This window comes from Gobio gobio (assembly GCF_949357685.1).
Source record: "Gobio gobio genome assembly, chromosome: 1".
NCBI classification, from domain to species: Eukaryota; Metazoa; Chordata; class Actinopteri; order Cypriniformes; family Gobionidae; genus Gobio; species Gobio gobio.
In genome coordinates, this window is record NC_137097.1 from 55,407,490 (window position 1) to 55,434,114 (window position 26,625).

Below are 26,625 nucleotides of genomic sequence, written 5' to 3' on the forward strand. Positions count from 1 at the left end.
AGTGTTAGACACACTTCTGAGGAGGGTGTTGTGTGTGTGTGTGTGTGTTGGAAAGTCATTTACAATTCAGCTACAGAACTGTTATGCTATTCTGACAAGGCTATTTCCATTTCTTCATGTCAAAAATATGCAAATATTAATATCTGCAAAGATATGATGATGGTTTTCTCTCCTTATCAGTGAGAAATTACAATCCAAATTATTGACATTTTTGAAGCAAATTTCATCTTGAGTTTTAATGATATTATGTAATGCATAATATTTACAGTCAGCCGGTCATTATCTCAAAATAAACTGAATACATTTAACCCTTGTATGGTGTTCAGGTCTGTTGGACCCGTTTTCTTTTTTTATCAAAAGAAAAATAATACGATTCATTATTTTTTTCAAACTTAGACTCATTGGCCTTGGCTCATTTTCTGTGAAGAATATATATCTGAACACATTTTCAATGACCACACACTGTACACCCCCCCTACACATTTATATTACACACACATTTATATTACACACAGGATGTTCGGGTCCACTGGACCCGGGGCTAATAAAAGTGTGGAAATTGTAGGTCCTGTGTACTTTTACTCTGTCCTCCTCCTGTCAGGGCCTGCTGTTAGTGTGTGTATGTTCATGTATACGGTTTATGAGGACACAAATGTGTATGACATGGGTATTACAACGTAAACATGGTTTATGACGACATCTGTGTCCTCATACTAAAACATACTAAATGGTGTTTTTTGAAATTGAACTGAACGTGTCTTTTCAATAAAGTGTGAGTGAGCCGATTTGTCAGATTTCATTCATCACGAGAGCGAATTAAGAGCTGAGCAGAGCTGAGGTAAGCACAAGGCGTGTGTCCAGTCTGGCGCGTTTTCAGATCATGCCTATGGAAGCTAAACTTTCATAAGAATTCATTGAAAAGTTGAAACACTCACTTTGCTCCGTACCGCTCCGTTATTAATGCCCGAGCCGAGCGGCAGCGGCCATGCGCATTTACATTCTGTGAGTGAGATCCCACCGCTATGGGCGGGTTGAAAACATGCAGAGCTCCTTCTACTGGCTGTAGTCTCTAGCCTCTGGCCAAAAAATCCTCAGATGACGCAAAATGACGATATTTGCATCATCGGAGGATTTTTTCCAGAAATAAAATGAATAATTCTCTCGTCTCAGGGGGACATGAGGGGGGAAAGTACCATAATTGGAATATACCACCAGGTTTCTACCGATACAAAGCTAAATGCTAAATCACTGAAGTAACCCTTTAAGGCTTTTTTAACTTTTTATTTGTATTTCATAATTATGCCTGTATATTATCTTAAAGCTTGCTATGAAACTTACGAAACAGTTTATTTAAGTCCTCTGAGGTCATTTACACATTATAATAACAAATCTGAGTCTATAGATGACAGTTGCGTTTGTATGAAACATAAGAGCACGAGTGCATGGTGTGATACAAGAAACCTGAATGTAGTGCCGGTTGCAGTTACCCGGATGAGCTGCCATGAAAAACGGAGAATATTAGGAAATATTAGCTGCTGACTGTTGCGGTTGACCAATCAGAATCAAGCATTCCAGTGAGAACACCTTCTAACTTTCTTTTTCTGTCTAAATGCCACGTCTATCAAAGTTTAAGCGAAATATAATTTTTGAAGTAAACATCAAATCAAGTCCTTTCAGGACACTTTCTCCCACCTCTTTTGAAAAAATTAATCTCTTATACATGGACAGCTGCAAATATTTCACCACCCTAATTGTAAAAAATGCTTCTTTTTAAAATAGGCCCACTTATTCTTTCTGCTGCATTAGACATGCTATGCTTTTGCTCGTGCTTATGAATGTATTTCCTCATATTGCTATCATATCTGCCTATCAGTTAGATAACAATGCACACACTTCATTGTGAAACTCTGATGGAGGTTTAAAGACCTTCAAACACAAACAACAAGAGACTAGTGTATTTATATTTATATGTCAGGAGTAGTGATTTACCTGTGCGCGTCTGTGCATGTGTCTTTGGTCTTGTTCTCACATGCTCAATGCTTAACTGCTAATCTCAACCTAGTCTTTAATTATGCAAGGTTTACATGTGGTTGGCACTAAAGAACATTACAACAGCTTATAACAGCTATAAAAACCTGAAATAATGACCTGTATTTCGTTATCTCTGCTAAAACTGCTTTATATAGTTTGCTGGCCTTCTTATCTGATTTTAGAGGGATCAGAAAAAGAAGAGATTGAGAAAGAACGCAAAACTGGAAAACTCTATCAACATGTAATTGATGTCATTTTAACCCTTAAATGCAAGAATATTGAATCAATTGTACATATTCAGGTCCTTAGCCACCCGGATGTAAATCGCTGAGCCATTTCAAGTTTTGCTGATGATACTTCGTATTCTTTTGTTTTCTGCCAGCGGTAACTAGGCTATGGCTTTGTTCTAAATCATCCCATATACACTCTTTCTCTATTCTCTACATTACTCAACTAATATAGTCTACTTGAAGGAGTGAATGAAAATGAGTGAGTGAATTCAGACATTGAGTGCGCCAGACTTGCTTAGTTTGTGCTTGTTGTTTATAATAATCATTTGAAACTTAGCAAACTGGCAGCTCCAGTAGTAAAAATGAAAAGTGAAAAGATTTATCTAGAACTCTGTAATGGAAACTAGCATGTATAAACCTCAATTAAACAACTTAATCAAGTAAAAAGCACTTTATAGCTCTACGATATTACGCTGTAGCCACATTGGACCAGTGGTTTGTAAAATGGATGGATGGATGATTCAGCTGCGGCCGACATCAGCACGCGACTCTCACAGACAGTGCATTATGGGTATTCTCGTTGAGCGCATAGACATAATAAATACATATTTATTATGGTTGAGCGTACATCAGTTGTACACTCGTTATTGCGGTGCATTATGAATTACATTAATCGAAAGCAAAGAAATCACGTTTAGAAGAGAAACACCATTTTGTTGAATAGATCCCAAATAATACGATTAAGTAAATTGGACAATATGTGTTTCCTGTTTTTTTTCTTCAGTGTATATTGTTTATATGAATGGATTGAGGAAAACTCAGAAGGTTGATGTCTAATGTTAAAATATAAATGAGGGGTAGAGTAGTGAATGATGCCCCGGGTCATTAAAGACCCGAGGTATGCGTTTAAGGGTTAAACAAATGTTTTTTTCTAAAATGGCAGCTATAAGCAAGGTTGCGAAAGTATTCAAAACCCTTCATTTTCCCCCCACATTTTGTTATGGTGCTGCCTTATGTTAAATTACTCGTTTTTTTGTTTTTTTTACATTAATCTACACTCCATACACCATAATGACAAAGCAAAAAACATATTTGTGACAACTTTGCAAATGTATTAAAAATAAAAAAAACTGAAATAATTACATTGCATAAGTATTCGTACCCTTTTCTGGGACACTTGAAATTTAGCTCAGGAGCATTCAAATTTTGCTTGTAGATGTTACTACACTTCGAGAGGAGTTCAACTGTGGCAAATTCAACTAAATGAGTATGAGTATGAGTATGAGATAATGAGTATGATTTGTAAAGGCACACACCTCTCGATAAAAGGTCTGGCAGCTGAAAATGCATATCAAAGGAGCTCAGAGACAGGATTGTATCACAAATCTGGGGAAGACTACAAAAAATATTGCTGTATTGAAGGTTCACAGAAGCATGTAGCTTCCATAATTCTTAGAAGGTTGGAACAACCAGGACTCTTCCTAGAGCTGGCTAAACTGAGCAATTGATGGAGAAGGGCCTTGGTTTGAGTGGTGACCACAAAGCTGATGGTCAGCTCTCTCAGGACTTCTCTCAGAGGATCAGAAAATAGCCAAATGCAGATACAAAGGCTGTCTTTAGCTGAGTACTTAGTCAAGGGTTTGAATACTTGTGCAATTTTTGCTTTAGTGTAGATTCATGTGGGGGGAAAAAGTAGCTTAACATAAGGAAATAAGAGAAAATGTGGGAAAAAAAATAATAAAGGGGTTTGAATACTTTTACAAGCTGTATGTGATAAAACAAAGAGAGGAATACAATCATTTAAGGGAGTATTTTACATTCTATAATCCTCCTAACTTCACTAGAATGGACTCTGCTGCCACCAGCTGGATAAAACTGTGAGCACAGAGACCTAAATAATGATGAAGTTCATCACATATTACATCTGTATTATGTTGACAGATACCTACAGTACTGGTGTATCGATGTAACAGAGTCAATGAGTAATACAAACTGTGAAAAGTCCCATTGGTGTTGGAATCAAATTCGAGGACTGGAACTGACCGTTGTACTATAGATAAGGCCAAGGTATACGCTAAAATAGTTCCAGTATTAATACCATAATCACGACAACGCTGCTTGTTTTAAAATGTCTGATTCCAGATGTTATGTTCTCTATTCCAAAACGATCACAAAAACAATAGACTGAAAAAAAAGATTTGTTGAATTTACTAAAAAATGTTATCGTAAGTGGTCGCAATCAATTTATTTTATCTCAATTTAACGAAAAACACATGTAATTCCCATAAAACCAATACATTTCTTTTTAAATTAAAATAAAAAAACTAAATTATTTAAACAAGCACAAATGAATTATGCTTAATTTAATCGGGCCATAATCATTTTTTTCAGTGTAGTTTATGAGAGGAAATAAAAAGAAATCTGATTTCTGTTTACGTCTTGGTTTTAAGAGCAAGAATATTTGAATACATAATATTTATTCAAATGTATTATTAAATAATACTAACAACATTATAAATCACTGTTGTCGGGGCTACACTAGCACAGCAATGGAAGGAATATTCAACAGCACAAAAAAAGAGTAAACGTTTACTGGGAGCATTATTTTTTTATTGCAGTAACACATTTTTGCATCTGGTCGTACATCTCCAATAGTCATAACAGATCAAAGAGCTCTGGACATTGAACACTGGTCACATAAACTATATGAATAAATGGGCAGGCAAAATAAATACATGAAACAACATATTCATGAATAATCATTTTAAAAACAATATCTACACACACTATACTTACACAGATAAATACAGCCACACAAACTAGTTCACTCTGAAGCTGATCTGTAGCCTTATTCATTAATACACTCAGTCACTCACTCAAACACACACACCAACAGACACTCATGTAGTGACCACAACAGATTATCAATCCACTGTAGAACTGAACTCAAGGTTGTTCCCAAAGTGCTGACTTCTCGAACACCAGTACGTACATACAGTTGAGTAGCTTACATATACTAAATATTACCGGCTCTGACACAGTAACTTCAAAACGAAACAAATGAAACAAACAGAATTTGTCATATTTCGAACCTATGTACAATATCAAATAACACTGTGATCTATATGTTGTTTTCTTGTGTTACCACAACACAATCACAAAGGAAGGGTTTCGCGTATGCACACTACAAACAGCACGGCTCATCTTCACTATATACACACACAAACAGCTTTCGTATGTCCTACTTAAAGATTCACATGTTGCATGATATAGATTCAATAGATATGTTCTGCAACCAGCAGCATATATACATTTTTTTATCAGATTTTTTTTACATCTTCATGGCTCTGAGTAGATTGAAACGGATATTCAATAATCAAACAGCGTACAGAAATATTACACAAAGCACAAGACTATATTTGATATTGGTTCGATATGAGGGGACGGCTGTGTGATCGTCGTCAAGTTATCAATATTGGGAGGGTGTCGTTTGGGCGGAGTTTGCTTGTAGTTGCCAGGGGAACATGCAGAGGGCATAAAGTGCCTCCATTTGAAAGGAACAGCACGCGGCCCGCTCTCCTGTGTTCTGTTACTCGTAGAAACCACGATCTCTGCAGAGAGAAGGATGCAGCGTGAGGAGGAGTGTGTACTGTATGCGGGTTGGTTTTGGGTTTCACCTCGGACCCGTTTGGGCACAGTCCAAATTTACAGACAAGCTCTGGCACACAGACTCTGTGACTTTGATGGCTGCCATCTGAAAGTCAATCATTACCAATATTGACTGTTTTTCTAATAGATAAAGTCAACATGAATTCAGAATTAACCCTACTATCTTCCCTAATACACATTCCTACTCTAATTGTGCATGACTGGTGCAAACTGAATAAAAAACTGTTATGATATCCTTAACATGTCTAATCCCTCATACGTTTTCCATTTTTATTCGTAAAAGTCATCTTTTTTTTTTAAATTCATGTTAGGCCTATTAATTTTGATCTTTGTGTGAAACAACAGACTTCTCTCCGCTCAACCCCCGTCCCTTTCTTACAATCAACTGCAAGCTCGCTTTCATTTTTGAGTGCAATCATGCTCACATCTCAAAATTAAAGGTGCAGTGTGTACATTTTAGCTGCATCTAGTGGTGAGGTTGTGAATTGCAACCGCCCACCATTCACCCCTACCTTTCAAAGCACATAGAGAAGCTACGGTGGCTGACACAGGACAAATATGTTGCCGTCTATGTGACTACCGCTCTGTAGTAGAGCAGTTTGTCCGTTTAGGGTTACTGTAGAAACATGGCGCCGCAAAATGGCGACTTCACTGTAAGGGGACCCGCGGTGTATGGCGATAGAAATGCCTCATTCTAAGGTAATAAAAACATAACGGTTCATTATGTAAGGACTTTATACACCACTGAATCATAGTTATGTATATTATATCGCATTTCTGTCAATAGATCCTCAAAAATATTACACACTGCACCTTTAAATCAACAACCAAAGAATAGAAGAAAGAAGAATAGAAAGTTCTGTCTCATGCCATACAATCCGTTACACATCATAATCCAGAAGAAAAGATTTATCACTACTTCTGTTTCTTCTCCACTTGAACTATCTGGCTCAATTTTAGTATATAATGCCCACTTTCCACTATCCAGTGTTCATTTTTTTGTAATTTCGGGTTGGTTTAAGCAACGTAGTTTTTAAGTAAATGTTTTGGGCCTTTGACTAAAATACCTTTACGCATCTAGAGTTTTAATTGATGAAACTAACATTTTAATTGATTAAAGCAAATATTCACACAATATTCTATATTAAATTAAACATGCATCGACATATGAAAACTGGCCTTGATAAAAACTCAAAACACAGAAATATATATTATAGACATTATATAATGTGCCCATTATTTTAACGTGATAAATCCTTTTTTTCAACTGAAAATGTCTCAGATTCTAGAAGTAAAATGAGTTTTCAGCATTTCATGTTGAATCACTTGTTCATGTAATCTGTGATGATTCATTGTGGAAAGGTCTGAGCTCTACAGGCGCTGGGCAGGAAGAAACACTAGTTCCCTTTCAGTCGGTCACGTTCGATGTTACTTCGACGTCACCAATGTATTGGGATCCCAATACGTCGCTGACGTCAACGTTTAAGTAAATAATGAATGTATGGTAATCTTATAACCACATACTTAATTGTGAGGTATAACATATCCAATAAGCACAGAATGACTCTATTATAAACTACCATTCAAAAGTGTGGGGTTGGTAAGATTTTTTTATGCTTACCAAAGCTGCAATTATTTGATTAAAAATACAGTAAAAACTGTAATGTTTTAAAATAGTATTATCTAAAATAACATTCTCATTGTCATTTTAAAATGCAATTTATTCCTGTGATGCAAAGCTGAATTTTCCGCATCATTACTCCTTGAAGCCTTCAGTTTCAAATGGTTTCCTTCAGAAATCATTCTAATATGGTTTGATACTCATGATACTTTATTATTATATATATGTTAAAACAGTTGTGCTGCTTAATGTTTTTGTGGAAAAAGTGATTATTCAGGATTCTTTTGTGAATAAAACGTTCAAAAGAACAGCATTTATTTAAAATATACATCTTGTAACATTATACATGTCTTTACTGTCACTTCTGATCAATTTAACGCATCCTTGCTGAATAAAAGTATTATTTTCTTTTAAAAAATAAAATCTTTATTACCCCAAATCTTTAAAGTGTAGTGTATTAATGTTTAAAGCAGATATAAAAGCACACAAACACAGAGATCAGGTTCTAGCTTGTATGGAGTTGCTACAGGAAACTGGTTTTCAGGTTCTGTATCTTTAGGGTAAAACCAAGGATCAAGATATTTCAAAGCAACTACTCTGATGGCTCTAAGTACAGCACACTTAGATACCTTAACACCCTTACCATCAGTTTTCAAGGGTTAAATTCGGATGTGATTGTTTTCATCCAGCCTGTCAATTAACAAAATCAAATACAATACAACTTTAATACCTGTTAATTGAATTGAATCAGGTTCGTGATCCAGTGAGTGTGTGGCAATACTGCTTTTAAAAGAAATTGTTGTGACAAATATGCAATATATTATTGTAGTGGCAAGTACTCACGCTCCCTCCTCTTTCAGCAGAGAGAGGAACTTGCTGACTCTGTACTCCTGATCCATCTGAGAAGAGAGTAAACACAACGTGCTATAAATAAACTTTCATTTTCGCTTTGGTTCTCTGCGTGTGTCTATGTCACAAGATGAAGTGAGCCCATTAGATTGCTAGATGCTGCTTTCACTTGCTATCGGAATTATCGTAAATACTAGTTTCCTAGTTAAAAAATTGGACATGAACGCCCTCTCGAGTCAAAATTTGAAGCTTGTAATCACGATTTAAAGGGGTGGTAAAACACATTGTTTTGAAGGCTTGATTGTGTTTGTGGGGTGCACTGTAACATGTGTTAATGCTTCGTTTAAAAAAAAAAAATCATTATTTTTCATATATTTGACCTTTATTCTACACTACTCTGTCCCTCCTTGTAAAACGGTCTGATGCTTTACGGGTTGTATGAAGCCAGTCCCTCAAAAATACGCAATGGGCTCAGATTGGTTAGCTGGCCCAGTGTGTTGTGATTCGCTAACCGCAGTGTACGTTTATCGGAAACGTCACGCCCCTTACCTTTACCGGTAGACTGTGCTTTTGTCAGTATTAGAAACGATGGCGTCAATAAAACCACACCAATCTGAGCCCGAATCAGACCCAGAACATTTTAGTGAAGATGATCGAGCAGAACCTGTTCAGTCCTAATGAGTAAAGACTGCGGATCTATAGTGATCGCTACTGAATGGCACTGTTACTTTTGTATTTTTAGAACGATTATAGCCAAATATCTGTCACAAGAACTATTAACCCAAAACACTAAACACTGGCTTTACTATAGTAGCCAAATCACACACAGAACCATGTTTAGCATGCCTGTAGATAAATAATACATAAAAGCTCTAATCAAAGAATCATTTACACTAATGCCAAGTTCGCTGTTGAGATTTTAACGTTAGTGTTTGTAACGATAGGTGTTTGTCGGATAACGTTAAGTATAAATGAGCATTTAACAGACTGGTTTGCAGAACAGCGTTGTCATCTGTTTACTTCCTTGCTACAACCTATTACAGGAAAACACATCGATGAAAAATAAATCAGACTTACAGGTTGTGGCCCGTAAACAGCTTCTGTTTGTAAATCCAGCTTTCAGGTCAAGCCGTTGTGCATATCCTGTATTGAACTCGCGAACATTGTGAAAGTTTTCCTCCGTGAAATGTGCTGCGGGAGGGAGCCCCGCGCGCGTCGTGCATTCACACACTGGCAGTGTTTGTCTTATGCAGCTGACGTTGTGCAAATCCGGTGTTGAACTCGCGAACATTGTGAAAGTTTCCCTCCGTGAGATGTGCTGCGGGAGGGAGCCCCGCACGTGCCTGTTCCCTTCTGTCTCATACACACGTGCATATAACATGTTGTATGTTAAACGCTCTGCAACGCACCCCTGTCCCTATGAAGGCTGAACAAAGCAAGTACCCCAGACCTGCAATCCGGATGAATATAACAGCGTTTCCTCGGCATCGCGGCAACAACACTCCAGCCTAACTATACCACAACAGCGCCGCGATACAAAATGGCCTCACCCCCCCTTATTTAATATTCTCGGAGGAGGGGTTTATGTAAATATTGAGCCTGTTGATGTCACCAACCCTGGAGGAATGTGTGTAGTCGCCTACTGGCCGTTTGCTGTAGTTCTTAGACATGGATTTCTTTAAAAGCAAACATCTCCCTTTGCTTTAAACTTTGAACGTTGTAACTTTGCAGATGTTGTTTATGCTAAAGCAGCAACATTACACGCTAGCTTAAGTTAGAATAGTGAAATCGTGGTTTACCACCCCTTTAAGAAGTGGAAAGGAGCACATTTCTGATAGCACGTGAAGGCAGCATAAGATGTAGTTTGTGATTCTTCTGTGCGTGACAGAACAACAGCTATATAAAGCATAGAAAATCAATTGAATTATTTAGACCATTAGAAACTGTTTGTGCTCATTAAATTTCTAGTCCGCACCTCCGGCAACTTGGAGAGATAAAACAACAAAGCAAAGTTGCTAGGTTGATCGCTTCTAGTAAAAATGAATTCTAAAAATGTAATGGGTCTGGGTTACTCTTAAAGGGTTAGTTCACCCAAAAATGAAAATTCTGTCATTAGTTACTCACCCTCATGTCGTTCGACACCCGTAAGACCTCCGTTCATCTTCGGAACACAAATGAAGATATTTTTGTTGAAAGCTGATGGCTGAGAAAGGCTTCAGATAGGCCTCCATTGGCATTCAGTACATTTACTCTCCCAAGATCCATAAAAGGCACTTAAAACGTCGTTACAAAGTCCATCTCACCACAGTGGCTCTACAATAATTTTACGATGCGATGACAATAGTTTTTGTGCGCAAAAAAAAATCAAAATAACACCTTTATCCAACTTGTTCTTGTCTTCGGTGTGTGCCTCCACGACGCATGCGCGAGAATATGACGCAGATCCGGCGTTCGGACATATGACCCAGAAGCGATTTGTTTACAAGCAGAGGAAGATGCGCGTATCTAAGCTGTTGAATTCTACATTGATCGTGCTTTAGGTCTCGGTGTAGTTCTCAAAATGGGGTTAGAGTGTGCATTTCATGGATTCCCGAACCCCGGCGCTACGTCATATTCTCACGCATGCGTCGTGGAGGCACACACGGAAGACAAGAAGAGGTTGAATAAAGTCGTTATTTAGATTTTTTTTTGCGGACAAAAACTATTGTCGTCGCATCGTAAAAGTATTGTAGAGTCACTGTGGTGAGATGGACTTTGTAATGACGTTTTAAGTGCCTTTTATGGGTCTTGGGAGTGTAAATGTACTGAATGCCAATGGAGGCCTATCTGAGGCCTTTCTCAGCCATCAGCTTTCAACAAAAATATCTTCATTTGTGTTCCGAATATGAACAGAGGTCTTACGGGTGTCGAACGACATGAGGGTGAGTAATTAATGACAGAATTTTCATTTTTGGGTGAACTAACCCTTTAATGCTTCACAATAGTATTTACAGACTTTGTCTTGCGTCTGTCTGGGATAAACAACAGCACAGTCCACTGATGTTTACCTGCAGAGACATCTCAATAAGCATCAGAAGCTTTTTAACGCCAATCCACACTCTTTTTCCTTTCACGTGCTGGGCAATGGTGGTTCTCTCAGCATCTGTGAAGCTGCCCAGGAGCTTGAAAACAATAGGGAAAAAGGTAAGTATAATAATAACAGTTTATGCAAGTACATAAAGTAGGAGCATTTTTAGTGGTTAAATAGCACCCTCTACTGGCTAATCCTGAAACAGCATATAAATACTGTGAACACCCTTCAGTTTTTTTTGTGTATCCTGATTTTATGCATCACATTAGTATTTATTTCATTTTTAACCTATCTTAAATCTATTATTATTTTTGCTGCAATTTTCATTTATTTATATTTCCTTTTATAGCACTTTGCCTCAGCACCAGTTGTTTTTTGCTTTAAAAATAAGGACCCTGGTCTCACCTCTAAGGCTTCAACCAGATGGTCCCCACTGGAGATATTTTGCACATGGATGGTGGTGCTGAACGCGTCCAGCATCTCCATCTCCTGCAGCACATCTTTACGGCTGGTGGTACCGATGATCAGCAGCTTACGGCCCTTCAGATGAAAAGAAGAACACCAGACATTATCTAACAAGCTTACAGTACGTAGATAAATGCATTCAGAGACAGAAAAAAGAGTGATACACATTTACAAATGCACATGAATGACCCATATAGGAAACCATCATTATTTACATGAGGTGGAGTCTTCTTCAGCAAAACCAACAGGGCCTGAAGAACCAGGTTTGAGAATCGAGGACCAATGGGCACGTAATCTGTTTCAAACATGATCAATAGTATACTGTTAATAGTATATTACAACAAGCAACAACATTTTGTTTTCCTTCACCACTTTACCACACAAGTGCATAATCATGCTTGTGTATTAGTTTTACCTAATGCATTTCAATGTGGGACAATCAAACATTTGCTTGTTAACTTTAGTTTAAGTTTAATTTTACTTTACTTTAAATAAACAGAATCAACAAATTTAAAAAAGTCTAACCTAAAAGACGCTCAATGTCATCAACCACCACACAGCTGAGCTGAGACTTGTAAGCATCGTCAAATACCTTAAAAAAGAAGACATTTTTGTGGGCAATGCAACAACTTTGCCTTTAAGAAGATAAAAATGTGAATACATTATATATTGTTAATATATTATATTACGAAAGCATATGTTACCACTTACCTTCTTGATTGCCTGGCATTTGGAGATCTCTGAGAATCCAATCATCTTGTCTGGAGAGCAGATCTTGATGAATGGGAACTGCGAGTCCTCTGAGATTTTGGCAGCCAGGGCTGTCTTTCCACTATGAGGAGGTCCTGAGGCCAAAAACAGGATGTGTCAGGACTGAATATTGTGCAGCACTGCCTGCTGGTTCTGGAAGCATTTTTCTTTTCAATAATTTTCGTTAAAGAGCTACGAGGTGAATCACAACACTACAGACTTTGAATTGAAGTAAAAAAGTTTTTGAAAATTGGACAAAGGTACAGGACTGTGTACTTGACTGTTTTAGTGAGGTAAAGAACTACAATCCCATGAAGCATTGCAAATTAAAAACGATGGAGAAATATAAAATTACTCATTTACAAATGAAGCGGTGCAAAAGCCTCTAAAAGCCACTTCAATCAAAAATGAGATAACGATACTGAGTGAATGCTCCCCGCATATTTATATTATATGTTCATAAAATATTTTCACTTCAAGCCCACTAAATCCCAGCCTCAGCCCATTCAGACGTACTTGTACTTAGGTAGAAACTAGGGGTGTAACAATATATCGTGCCACAATATATCGCAATACTACATTGCAACAATATGAATGAAAATTACTGTGTGAGAAAAAATTCAAGTTTACAGAGTTTTAGTGTCAGTACTACATTAAACTACTATATATAATGCTGAATATTATGTATACTGGTAATAATGCAATGGGGGGATATTTGTGGGTCAATAACAATGCTAATGATAATACCAAATGTCTTATGTTACCAGTAAAAAGTGACCTGAATTATTTTCAATAAATCTAGTCTGACAGAGTGCAAGCATATTTGTCTAAAATAATTCTGTATTTTCATCTTCAGAATCATGAATATCACCATTGTCCTTTCCATCGCAATAATATTGTATCATGAGTTCAGTATCGTGATATGTATCGAATCGTGACATGAGGGTACCGTTACACCCCTAGTAGAAACCTATACATAGAAGCCTGACAAAAATGCTTTTTTTAAAGAGAAACGTCAAACGGACTTAGAGGCTTTTGCATCTAAAGTCTTCAAATGTTGATTATAAAAAGTATATATTTTAAATGATTTTAAGTAAATATGCATATATATATACAAACATTGAAGTATTTTGAGAGCGTAGGGAGATCAACTTGCAGTGCTTCATGGGAGTGGGCGCAGCTAAAGAGCTATTTTGGAGCACGTTAATATTTTTTTGACTCTGGTTTTCTAAACATTTTCTGTACAGCATCATGGGTAATGTAGTTTTCATCAGGAATTCCAGTGTTTAACACTTTGTTTTTTATTTAAATAAGCTGAAATAATGTGGGCTGGAAGCTTCAGCAGAAGCAAATACCATGGATTAACAACCTCGTAGCTCAAAGTAGGTCATTTATAAGTTATCGTTCAAAATCAATTTACAATTTCCGGAATCCAACTGTTGCACGCTATATAGTCTGAATAGACTGAAATAGTGTTCAGCTGGGTAAAATACAGAGCTTATTCCACCTAACAGGAAATGTTCCCATAACTTTCACTAACATTTTGAAAAGGTTATGTAAAAGTTAGAGCAAAACTTTCTTTCTTTTGTATATATATATATATATATCTTTTTCTGGCTTTTGGACGGTATACAGAACAGAAAGGAAACCACGGGGTGGACAGAGGGGAATAGGCTGACAAGGGACCTTGAGCTGTGAATTAAACTCCTTTTTGTAATGTTAGCATAAAACAGCATTTACAAAACATCCTTACTAAGTTATTTCTACTTGATGAACTTGTTCAACATATGTTCGATGTTAAAAATGCAAAGTCACCCTCAAGAAGCATAGACACCAGTGGGGTGCGGTCACTGTTCTTAGTCTGCTGCACCAGCAGCTCTCCGTCCTCCAGCACTCGGGTCACTGGATCACCCCACTTAATGATGCCGTTCATGATGTAACAGGAATAGTCTTCCTGGTTAGTGCCAAAAGCCTAACAAGGGACAAAATGACATGGTTTCGCTTGACAAATGCAACTACTACAAATGATTCTCTGAGCTCTGATATCATTGTGCTCTTGAAAACAAACAATTATTCCACACGGCAGGTACTTACAGGTTTAATGTCGTTATTCAAGGACGTCATGAAATCTGTACGAGTGACTTGTAGCTTTTCTGCTCGCTCCATGTCCACCTCTACAGTAGATGTGGCCTGGAATACAGTTCAACATGAGTTTAAGTCTTTCAAATGAGGAATTATGAAAAATATATCCCGATAAGGAATGCTCAGATCGTTATACACCTTAATGTGGCGGTTCATGGCTGTAGACTGGGCAGCTCTGACCAGGCCCTCCAGCTCAGCTCCACTGTAGTTCTTGGTCTCAGCAGCTAGTTCTTTAACATCCACATCAGACGAAAGGAGGTTAAACTCTCGCATCTTACATGTGTGAATGTTCAGGATCTGAACACGGCCCTTCTCATCAGGCAAACCTGGGTGATGAGACAGACAAATAGGTGAGAATAAACAAAGATGGAGAGTGTTAAATATATATATATTTTTTTTAACAAAAGGCAAGTCTTTGATTTCCTACCAATTTCCATCTTTACTTCAAATCGACCAGGTCTCATCAAAGCTTCATCAATAAGGTCAGGCCTGTTAGTCATGCCTTTCAGATAAAGATAAAAGCACAGGTTAGAGATAGAAAAAACCCCCCCCAGATAATTAGGATATATGAGATTAAAAGTGACTTTTGTTATGCTTTACATAAAAAACTTGACAGTAATCTAATAATAATAATAATAATAATAAGAAGAAGAAGAAGAATAATAATAATAACAATAATAATAATAATAATAATAATAATAATAATAATAATATTACTACTATTCCTACTACTAATATTTTTTTTATTAATACTATTATTACTATTATTATCAGTTTTGCCATACATTTTAACTTTAATAATAATAATTTAACAATTATTATACAACTGAAGTAATAGTTTTTGGACAGTAATCAATATTTTATTTAAGTTTATGGCAAAATTCACATCAGTTTTGCCACAAACTTTAACTTTAATAATAATAATAATAATAATAACAATGATAAAACTTATTATTATTATTACTATTATTATTATATTATTATTGTTGTTGTTATTATTATGTAATATAGCATTGTAGTTAATAATTCTTTTGGACAGTAATCAATCATTTCTTTCATTAGTAACTTCAACTTTAATAATAATATGTTTTGTTGTTGTTATAAAATAAAATACATTATTTTTGGACAGTAATTAATAATTAGCCATAAACTTTAACTTTAATAATAATCTTTATCATTATTATTACTATAAAATATTAAAGACTGTATAATTTAAACATATTTAAATTATACATCATATATTAATATTTGATTAAATTATAATTTAAAAATAATGTAGTAATTGAACAATTAATATAAAACTATTATAAATTGTTCTTGGACAGTAATCATTGCTTTCAAAACTCACATCAGTTTTGCCACAAACTTTAACTTTAATAATAGTAATAACAATGATAAAACTAATTATTATTATTACTATTATTATTATATTATTATTGTTGTTATTATTATGTAATATAGCATTATAGTTAATCATTTTTTTGGACAGTAATCAATCATTTCTTTCATAAGTAACATCAGATTTGCAATAAACTTGGAATTTAGTAATAAAGGTTTATCGCAATGATATATTTAGAGTTCCAACTAAATTCTGCAACAAACAGAACAGCTGCTGATCTTTACCGATAACGAGGATGTTGTTGAGTTGCTCCACTCCATCGATCTTTGACAGGAGCTGGTTGACCACAGTGTCGTGCACACCTGTGCTGCCGGCACTTGTACCACGCTGCTTACAGATAGCGTCCAATTCATCAAAGATGAGAATGTGCAGACCACTGTTAGCGCCCAACTGCACACAAAAACAGACAGAGAAGATAGTGTAATATACTATAGTACGATAATGTATTGTGCGGTGAGGACAGGATCATTAAAGCGCAGTTTAACGTCTCACCCTTTTCTGTTCCTCCTCAGCATCTGCGAACAGTTTCCTAATGTTGGCCTCAGATTCACCCACGTACTTGTTGAGGATTTCTGGACCGTTGACTATCTTTGGCTCTCTGGCATTCAGCATCTTACCGATCTGCCTGGCCATCAGTGTTTTACCACAGCCAGGAGGACCAAAGAGCAGGATGCCTTTCACATGCTTACAACCTGCAGAGGAAGCGATTGGTTTACAATAGACACTCCCCGAAACACATTATCGACAATTAACGCATCCGAGTAATGCGTTTATCATGATAACAAATGTCAACAGAAATGGACTGTTCTGGTGAAAGGATGCTTTTTACAAGATAACACCAAAATGGAAAGTAAAGACAGCGCATACCCATCTGCTCCACGATGTCTGGAGGAAAGACTCGAGAGGCGAAGGCCCTGCGGAAGATATCTGAGAACTCCCTGTCTAGACCACCGATGCCCATTTTCTCAAAGTTCCATTCGGGGTTAATGATCGTCTGACGGGATTCTTTGGTCTTGGCCTTGCCTGGTGAGCAGGGAGACAAAGAGTATGATTTAGCGCAGAGTTACAAGGCTGTTTATATGGCAGTGATAAGAAACTCACATTCAAGTGTGATAAAACTCACCAACTAGAGTAAGAGATGAACTCTCTGATTTTTCAAAGACCACTTGACTGTTTCCAACCAACAGACCAATGTCAATCTGTAAGGTTAGATGTCGCAACACAGGGTAATAAATCGCGTATCCAATTTACTGGAAGGCTATTTATTGTACGACATTAAAGTGACAATTTAGTACTTTTTGTTCTCTCCAATACCTTTTGCTTTTTGCCAGATGCTGTTTCCCCTTTCAGTATGCTGGAGTCCATCGCCTCAATGTCCTTGATAACTAGGCCAAAGAGTTTATCACAGAAACTGAAGACCAGCTATGACAGGAAAATCACAAGACAAAAAATCAGCATGTGTAATTAAACATCATAAACCCTTTATTCAGTTTTTGTGATGCGATTCTGACCTGCTGCCCCACAGAGAAACCCTGACTGTTGAAATGCTGGATAAACTCGGCAGCCATTTTGTCCGAGTCGTAAGGATTGGAGTCGGTGCTCTTCTTCTGCAGGAAGTCAATTTCGATGGTCATGGCACCAATGCACTGCTTGGATTTGTCAAAGTTGTAGTTGGCCACTGAAATGAGGAAATAAGTTTTTGATGACTTGATCATTTAACATTGTTTGTTTGTTGCAAATATTCCTCTGATGCAATGCACGCACCTTCTATTTCCTGTCCAATGGACAGGCCTGCCCATTTCCTCTATAAGAACAAGTGAGAAGAGAATTAATAAAATAAAATTGCAAGAGGTCCATAAACATATCTGATTATCTGTACTTAAAGGGATAGTTAACCCAAAAATGAAAATTAGCCCATGATTTACTCACCCTCAAGCCATCCGTGGTGTATATGACATTATTCTTTCGGACAAATACAATTTGAGTTATATCCAGGACATTTTTTAATTCCGATTGTATTCGTCTGAAAGAAGAATGTCATATACACCTAAAATGGCTTGAGGGTGAGTAAATTATGGAATAATTTTCACTTTTGGGTGAACTACATTCTGTCATCATTTACACACCCTCATGTTGGCTCCAAACCTGTATGACTTTCTTTTTTCTGAGGAACATAGAAGATATTCTGTAAAATGTTTTTTTTTTCATACAAATCAATGGAGACCAAATGTATCATTGTATCTTCTTTTATGTTCCACAGCATGAGTGATGTGACGTGAGTAAATTATGACAGAATTAGAATTTTTGGCTGAACTATCTGTTTAAATTTGTTTGGTTATTTGTTCTTTGGGATAAAATGTTGTATTTGGAGTGTTTGTTGCTGTGTTTGTGTCACAAGTAAAAGATCTTGGCGGTAATCCTGCACCTGTGGCAAACTGAAAGCGATGGTTCCAGGAAGCACAGAGTGGTGACTCTTCACTGTAAACACAAACTTGTGGGCGGGTGTTGTCCTCACAGTCACATGTCTGGAGAGAGATGCAGAAAAGATTCAACTTCTACAGCAATGCAAAAAAAACAACAACGAAAAAAAAAACATGCTCTTTAACACAAACTGCGGTGACTTTATATCTGGAAAAAGTCCGTTTTCCAGTCAAGTACACCGCACGTTTACAACTGCACTAATCCTTAGACACCATAATCTGAGATAAGCGTGGGATTATATGTGTGACTGACAATGCCTCTTTTTTTAGTAGGGTTACGTCACGTGAAATCATTCAGTTCAATATATCTTTATAATATATATACACTACCTGTCAAAAGTTTGGAAACACTATTTCTATGTTAAAATACAAACAAAAAAATACTGTAAAATATTATTATAATTTAAATTGTGTTTTATATTAATATACTTTAAATTATAATTTATTTTGTTAATGCAAAGCTGAATTTTCATCAGCCATTACTCCAGTCTTAAGTGTCATGATCCTTCAGAAATCATTCTAATGTGATGATTTATTATAAATGTTGGAAACACTTTTTTTTATAGAACAGCATTTATTTAAAATAAAAATCTTTTGTGACAATATGCACTACCATCATATTAAATATTTATATTGTTAGAAAATATTTCTATTTTGAGTAAATGCTGTTCTTTTTAACTTTGTATTCATCAAAGAATCAAAAAAAAAAATATTAAGCAGCACAACTGTTTCCAACATCGATAATAAATGAGCATATTAGAATGATTTCTGAAGGATCATGTGACACTGAAGACTGGAGTAATGGCTGATGAAAATTCAGCTTTGACGTCACAGAAATAAATAATATTTTAAAGTATATTAAAATAGAAAACCATTAATTTAAAATGTAATAATATTTCACAATATTAGTTTTTTCTTCTGTATTTTTGATCAAATAAATGCAGGCTTGATGAGCATAAGAGACTTGTTTCAAAAACATTAAAAATAGTAATGTTTCCAAACTTTTTACCGGTACTTATATTATGGACAAAAAAATACAGTATACGTCAATTTACATCACACATTAACATCAATATGCCAACACAAACCCACACAAATCAGCCCTCATGCTGTGATATTCTTGGACATGTGGCATCAGCAGGAGGCACTGCGGCAGACTCTGTCAGGATCAGTTAATGTCTGGACTGATTCAGTATTCCAAGGACACACACAGTTGAAGCATAGAGAAAATCACCAGCTCTGCTTCTGGACTATAATGAAACTTTCTCTACAATGTTAGATGTGCTTCATGTTGCATAAGATTAATAAGTATCCACAAGAAATGCTTGTGGGTCTGTGACAGAAAAGTTTATTTTTATTTTTATTAATGGGCATTATTTGCTACTGGAGTTTATTTTTAGGAGTATTTTCACCCTTATAAACCCATAATAAAATAATTTGCGACTAAATCCATGAGAATATAATACTGTTATCACATATATCACATATTAATGTTGCTTTAATTTCTTATCTATTACAAACCTATACTATATTAAATATTCTATTTATAATAATCCTAAAATGCAAAGTTATGTTTTTCCTAAAATGCAAACTGGCCGTTATTTCATTTGATTAGCTTCCGTGCGCAACCGTGACAAATCTGTGAAGGTCTGTGGTGTGGGTGAATACTCACTGTCCAGACTGCAGGTCTTTCTCACTAACTACTGCACAGTTCGTCAGTGACAGCTCATCTGTCGGGCATCGAGCGGCTTGCATCGTCTGCACAGAGACAAATAAAGAGAGAGAGAGAGAGAGAGAGAGAGAGAGAGAGAGAGAGAGAGTAAGATGGCGAGAGACAGATGTTTGCCTCCCATGAGAAAGACATCTGGCCATTGAAGTTGAAGCTTAAAGGTGACGTGTGTAATTTCTGGTTAAAATACATTTTCTATTCACTTAATATGCAGAGAGATTTTTAATTAAGCCATTTATCAGTTGATTCCCCCAAGTGGCTAGCTTGACAGAACAACATTGGCTCAACCAATAAGTGGCTGAAATGAAATAAAATAAAATAAAATGAAATAAAATCTGTTTGCCTGACCAATGTCGTTTAGGGGGAGACTTCAGGGGAAACCTGTTTCACAGAAATTACACACTTCAGCTTTAATTTATGCATCTTGCTATATTAGCTCACTGGGTGTCATTTCTCAAGTGAATAGATCTCCTCATGAAAAATTTAAGCCACACCATATGACGGAGTTCCCATGATTCTATGTTGAATTTTACAAATAAATCCCATGGTTTAAAATAGCAAGATGGAAAGCTGTTTCTACTGTGCAAACCGAATACTTGTCCAACATTGAAAGAACTGTAATTGTTCTTTTAATGATCTTACAAGACCTCGTCTAATCATTCCCTCCAGAATCACATGCATCATGTTTTATTGCAACAGAGATCCTACAGACCCCAAACCAATAACACTTTATAGGGGCATTAGTGTTAGATAACAGCAGATGAGGCGATAAACAAAAAGAAAATATGATCATAAATTAATCTGCATAAGAGCACCAGTCACCTAATGTGTTAAGCATGGGTAAATGAGAAAACATAAAAGACAAATAACTCATTTTAAGTGAAGACTGACAGTGGAGGTTCATGGGTGTTCTAGCTTTATTTGTTCCTTCTTTGGTTGTAGAAACCAACCAAAGAACCATAAATAAAACAGACAACAGAAAACAAAACAAGGAGAACTAATTAAAAAGCAGGGCTGCACGCTGTTCCCATCTGCGTATATGAAAAGAACAGAGTGCTACAGAAAGAAATACTGAACAACAATACAAAACTTCAGTGAAAACAATGAAAAGATTTAGAGAACAAAAAATAGATTTACAAAAACTAGTGTTAGTTAAAGGCACAGAATGTAAGTTTCACCCCTAGAGGTTGCTTATTCAAAACAATAACAAAGGGATAGTTTGATGGCGCTGTGAATGAGTGTGGGATCATGTGATTGGTCGCTTTTACCTTATCTATCTATCTATCTATCTATCTATCTATCTATCTATCTATCTATCTATCTATCTATCTATCTATCTATCTATCTATCTATCTATCTATCTATCTATCTATCTATCTATCTTCCATTAGTTGCTTATATTTATTTTACGATTAAAGTTAAGTTTAATGTCCACCTCCTTCTTCCTTGAACTTTTTTACCGTTATGTAACACTTAAATTTACATTATTTTATTTCATTCTAATAAAACAGCCACAAGTGCTGAATTACTACTCATACCCAGGGCTGCCAACTCGCTCGCATTCAGCATGAGAATCACGCAATTGACACTGTTCCATACATCCATTTTCTGACGCAGTGGAAAAACATTGCAGAGCAAAGAGGATATTGACAACGTGCCGACAGAGCAGGTTATTTTTGATATGAAACTGTCTCAGCTTTCAAATTCTGCCAATTTTATAACAAAATTTAAACAAATGTAGCGTGACAAATCGATGTAGCGCCTCAGTTCATGCGGCAAGTGAACCGATCAGTGTTTCTCTTTATTACTAGTTATAGCACCAAATAAACATAAATGAACATCAGAAGGTATTGCAGCTTCAGTACAGCTTATTGAAATAATTTCTCATGTAATCGTTCAATGTGTTTCAACCACAGAAAGACGTGAATAAAACAGCTTATTGTGAACAATTTGTCATATAAAGCCATTCAAAGACCATTTAGCATGTTAGTTTGCTAGATAAAAATTAACTCTAGAGAGGAGCATTTTGCTAAATATATGCACTATATTACATATTTATTATATGTTTACTCTTATATCATTAAAATGAAAAATATAATAACATTATTATAAAAACTGCATTATATTAACTGTTTAAGAATGAGTTATTCATTTTAACCTTTAATAATAATACCTGCTGACAGGTTTCCCTGTATGTTTACAGCATTAGTTGTAAGATTTGTTTCCTTGAGAAAAATTTACATGTAAGCCCTACTGTACCTGATATTTAGCCAAATGAATCGCTATTGAATCGAGATCAGAATCCAATCGCAAGCTTATGAACCGAATCACTGCTACCACCAGATCCATAATTCTCACTCCAAGCTAAACTGAAAGGTTGGCATCCCTGCTCTTACAGGTCAGCTTATCTGACAAATTAAAATTGTGGGGTAACGCAGCACTGTTTTACTTGGTCAAAACAATCATACTAAAATAAGTTGGAGTGTGTCTAAAGTTGTTATAACGTCACTATGAGCGTTCGCTCAACGGCTGGTATGAAACACTTGTTGCACTTTGTAGTAAGCTAGATCGATATTAGACTATCATATTAATAAAAGCTGGATGATATGTTGCTAAATGGTATGCACTAAATTTAAAAATATGTTGTATGGTGGGGAAAATGCTGTATTACTGTCAAATAAAGCTCTTTCTGATTATATTATGTTAGTCACTTGACAGAATAGTGTTGTCTCTGAGGCATGGTACAAACATGGTATTCGCAGTAGAGCTGCAACTAACGGTTATTTTTTCTGTCGACTAATCTAACGATTATTTTTTCGATTAGTCGACTAATCTAACGATTATTTTTCCAGATTAATCTTATGATTCTTTTTTACTGATTATTGTATTTCAAAGAGGGTAGTGCATTTGTATATTATTTTAACATGAAATCAATGAATGATGACAATATTAATTGTATTTCAGGAAAGGTAGTGTACATAGTATGCCATTTTATAATGAAATATATGAACACAAGAAGCTTTTTAAACATAATATATAATGATACTATTCATCATAAAATGTATACAGAGTAGGCCTAATTAGGAAAAGTTGTTTACTATAGGCTAGTAGTTGAGTATGATTTACTTATTGATTTGTGTCAATAGTAAACGAAAATGCACTTGTATTTATCTGCAAAAGGTTCACATACAGGAGCTTTCAGCATAGTTTTAATATAGTATAACTAGTCGTCTATTTTGAAGATACATGTGCATAAACAACGACTAAAGCTGCCAGAAGTTTTTGCCCAAACTTCAAAGACACATTTAAATGATTAAAGCTAGAGGCATATCTTAACTTTAATGTTACTTTAATCATGTAAACTACCTATATACAGCATGTTTTATGCATATGTGTTTGGGACAGAGGGGAACCAGGTCGCATTAACAGCAGATATATGCAGCCCATAATAAATAAACGCACGAGACGTACTGGGGTCGGAGAAGAACCCCGGAAAATGTGACCGTCTGTTGCAATACACGCGCCACGGTTCAGCTGCGCGAGAGAACACTGGAAGGGTTGCCAGGTTTACACAACAAAACCCACGCATTCGTTACTCAAAACAAGCCCAAAACAAGCCCAATCGCGTTTCGGGGAGGTTCTCTGGTAAACATCGCGTTCGGGGTGTTAAATATGTGTGTTTTTTTGCTTCAACCCGCGGACATGAGACACAGCCCGCGGCAACAGTGTAGAAGTAGCCCAATTCCGCGGAAAAAAGCGGACTTGGCAACACTGATTGGCAGTGTGAAAGCTCCCGCTCTCCACGCGCACAGCTTCTGCTCTGCCTGCGCGCGCAGTGTGAAACCGGCGTTACAGAGCGTAACAAAGCACAGTTTTACTCGGCTTCTGTTTAAAGTACTCCCACACTTTTGAATGTCGCGGTCTGGCTTTATATGATAAATGATAATTTTCACTATGCCCGGGAGCAGAAGCTGCCATTATTCTAGATCTTCTGTTCCATTCTAGAACGTAAATAATGTGCCGCCGACGCGTCGACGTGCGTTTTCGTAGTCGACGTCATCGACGACGTCGACGCGTCGTTGCAGCCCTAATTCGCAGTAAATCAAGTAAACTAGAGATATAAAGGGATAGTTCACCCAAAAATGAAAATTAGCCCATGATTTACTCACCCTCAAGTCATCCTAGGTATATATGACATTCTTCTTTCAGACGAATACAATCGGAGTTATATTACAAAAGTCCAGGCTAATCCAAGCATTAGAATTGAAATAATAGTTGCTCTGTTTTTGAAGTCCATAAAAAATGCATCTGTCCGTCGAATAACATGCTCCACACGGCTCTGGGGTGTTAATAAATGCCTTCTGAAGCGAATCGATGCATTTGTGTAAGAAAAATATGCATATTTAAAACTTTATCAAGTAAAGTTCTAGCCGATCGCCTTCCGTGGAAAATGATCGCCTTCCATGGAAAAGTGTTGAAAGTGCCATCTCGCAATTCAAGATGGGTTGGGGCTTTTGGTTTGTTATTTCTGAGTTTGTGGCCTGTGGTCGATCTCATTTCACTCATGGTAGATCAGAAGAAACATTATTTCTGCGTTCTATAATGCTGTTATTTCCTCTACACATGTGTTTTTAGTTCTTTGTGTTGGAAATTTTAAGTCTAGCCACGTCCAAGATTCTGAGCAGTTTTGTGATTTATTGAGCTTCAAAGTTTTTGCATTCCATTTGCCTTTGTTGATAGGACCTTTTTATTTTCTAAATTGAAAGTACGTGACGTCATGACGAGCGTACCTGGTCGCGTTTGTCTTTCGATCGGCAGAGGCACTTTCAACACTAAGGCCGTGTGTCCACCAAAGCATTTTTAGCCGGCTGAAAACGCTCGGCGCTCTGCTGAAAACGTCTCGCTGTGGGCGCTTGAGAGCGTTTTGGCAGCGCAGCTTTATTTTCAGTTGAGACTCTTTGCTTGTTATGATACGGAATATCCGTTGAAGTGTTACTAGTATCTCATTTCACAGATAGTTTGTTTCTGTATTGATTCTATATAAAAATGCTGATACAATGTAAAGTATTTGCTCTGGCTCTTGTTTTAAATTATTTTGTTCCGTTATTATACTGCTTGTTTTCATCTGTTGACGTTGAACAGTACGAGTAGAATATTGCAGTTGGTTGGTGTTGTATTTATCCCGCCCCTCCTCCACTGTGATTGGACGGCTGGGTGAAGTGACAGTGATGAGCCCTGCGTTTTACTCAAAGTTGAACATTCTTCAACTCTCGGCGACCGGTAAAAAAACGCTGAGCGCTCAGCGCTTGAGCATGAAATACTCTTTCAGCACCGCGTTACGCTCATGGCGTTCTAAAAATGCGGCGCTCCCATTGAAAACAATTGAATACGCCAGCCAACTGCGTGAAAAAACGCTTTGGTGGACACACGGCCTTAAAGTGTACTTCCATAAATTGAATACGGAAGGCGGTCGGCCGAAACTTTACTTTACAAAGTTTTAAATATGGATATTTTTCTTACACAAACGCATCGATTCGCTTCAGAAGGCCTTTATTAACACCCCAGAGCCGCGTGGAACATGTTATTCGACGGACAGGTGCATTTTTTATGGACTTCAAAAACAGAGCAACAATTACTGCTATAATAATGCTTGGATTAGCCTGGACTTTTTTTAATATAACTCTTTTGTCTGAAAGAAGAATGTCATATACACCTAGGATGACTTGAGGGTGAGTAAAACATAGGGGTCATTTTCATTTTTGGGTGAACTAACCCTTTAAACAATAAGACTAACCGTGTTGAGCTATATAACAATGACTCATTTTCTGTCAATAAAGGTTAAAACACATTAGAAATTAAAGCATCTTTGGTGTTCTCTTACGAGAGGTTCTCTCGTATTGCGTAAGTTCCTTACGCTACGGGAAAGTATTCTTTCTTCGAGATTTCTGAAAAACCCAAAATTATCCTTAATTTTGTAACATTGTCAACGCAGTGCGGCAGCCTGGCAGACCATAGCAGGCTATTCCAGCGTGCTATTGGCTGCTCTGCTGGCAACTGCAGCAGCCTATCGGTGAGCCCGCGTGACGTGGCGACCAATGAGGGCGCTTCGCGCCCACCTGGCTTCATTTGCCTACAGGTGGGGCGTGGCCACGTGTATATAAGCAGGGCTCACGGGCTGCATATTCGATTT

At 36.7% G+C, this 26,625-nt stretch overlaps 1 protein-coding gene across 5 annotated transcripts in view; it reads right to left on the reverse strand.

Moving 5' to 3' along the window:
• Positions 1-4,852: 4,852 nt before the first annotated feature.
• The window catches only part of nsfa (N-ethylmaleimide-sensitive factor a), a 39,214-nt gene continuing 17,441 nt past the window's right edge, over positions 4,853-26,625 (reverse strand). For 2 of the 5 annotated variants that reach the window (XM_079830835.1, XM_079830838.1), the window contains exons 2-22: positions 20,379-20,464; positions 18,652-18,751; positions 17,991-18,030; positions 17,738-17,904; positions 17,541-17,648; positions 17,350-17,425; positions 17,094-17,249; positions 16,719-16,918; positions 16,451-16,616; positions 15,255-15,329; positions 14,966-15,153; positions 14,780-14,875; positions 14,501-14,657; positions 12,647-12,780; positions 12,461-12,527; positions 12,151-12,230; positions 11,876-12,010; positions 11,448-11,561; positions 8,395-8,450; positions 8,195-8,241; positions 4,853-5,872 (exon numbers count right to left, since the gene is read on the reverse strand). In XM_079830835.1, the coding sequence (XP_079686961.1) occupies positions 8,211-8,241; positions 8,395-8,450; positions 11,448-11,561; positions 11,876-12,010; positions 12,151-12,230; positions 12,461-12,527; positions 12,647-12,780; positions 14,501-14,657; positions 14,780-14,875; positions 14,966-15,153; positions 15,255-15,329; positions 16,451-16,616; positions 16,719-16,918; positions 17,094-17,249; positions 17,350-17,425; positions 17,541-17,648; positions 17,738-17,904; positions 17,991-18,030; positions 18,652-18,751; positions 20,379-20,464 (2,232 nt within the window). In that variant the 3' untranslated portion in view covers positions 4,853-5,872; positions 8,195-8,210. Of the gene's footprint in view, positions 6,016-8,194; positions 8,242-8,394; positions 8,451-11,447; positions 11,562-11,875; positions 12,011-12,150; positions 12,231-12,460; positions 12,528-12,646; positions 12,781-14,500; positions 14,658-14,779; positions 14,876-14,965; positions 15,154-15,254; positions 15,330-16,450; positions 16,617-16,718; positions 16,919-17,093; positions 17,250-17,349; positions 17,426-17,540; positions 17,649-17,737; positions 17,905-17,990; positions 18,031-18,651; positions 18,752-20,378; positions 20,465-26,625 lie in introns of all 5 variants that reach the window. The other 3 variants (XM_079830837.1, XM_079830839.1, XM_079830836.1) reach the window with 2 other exon arrangements.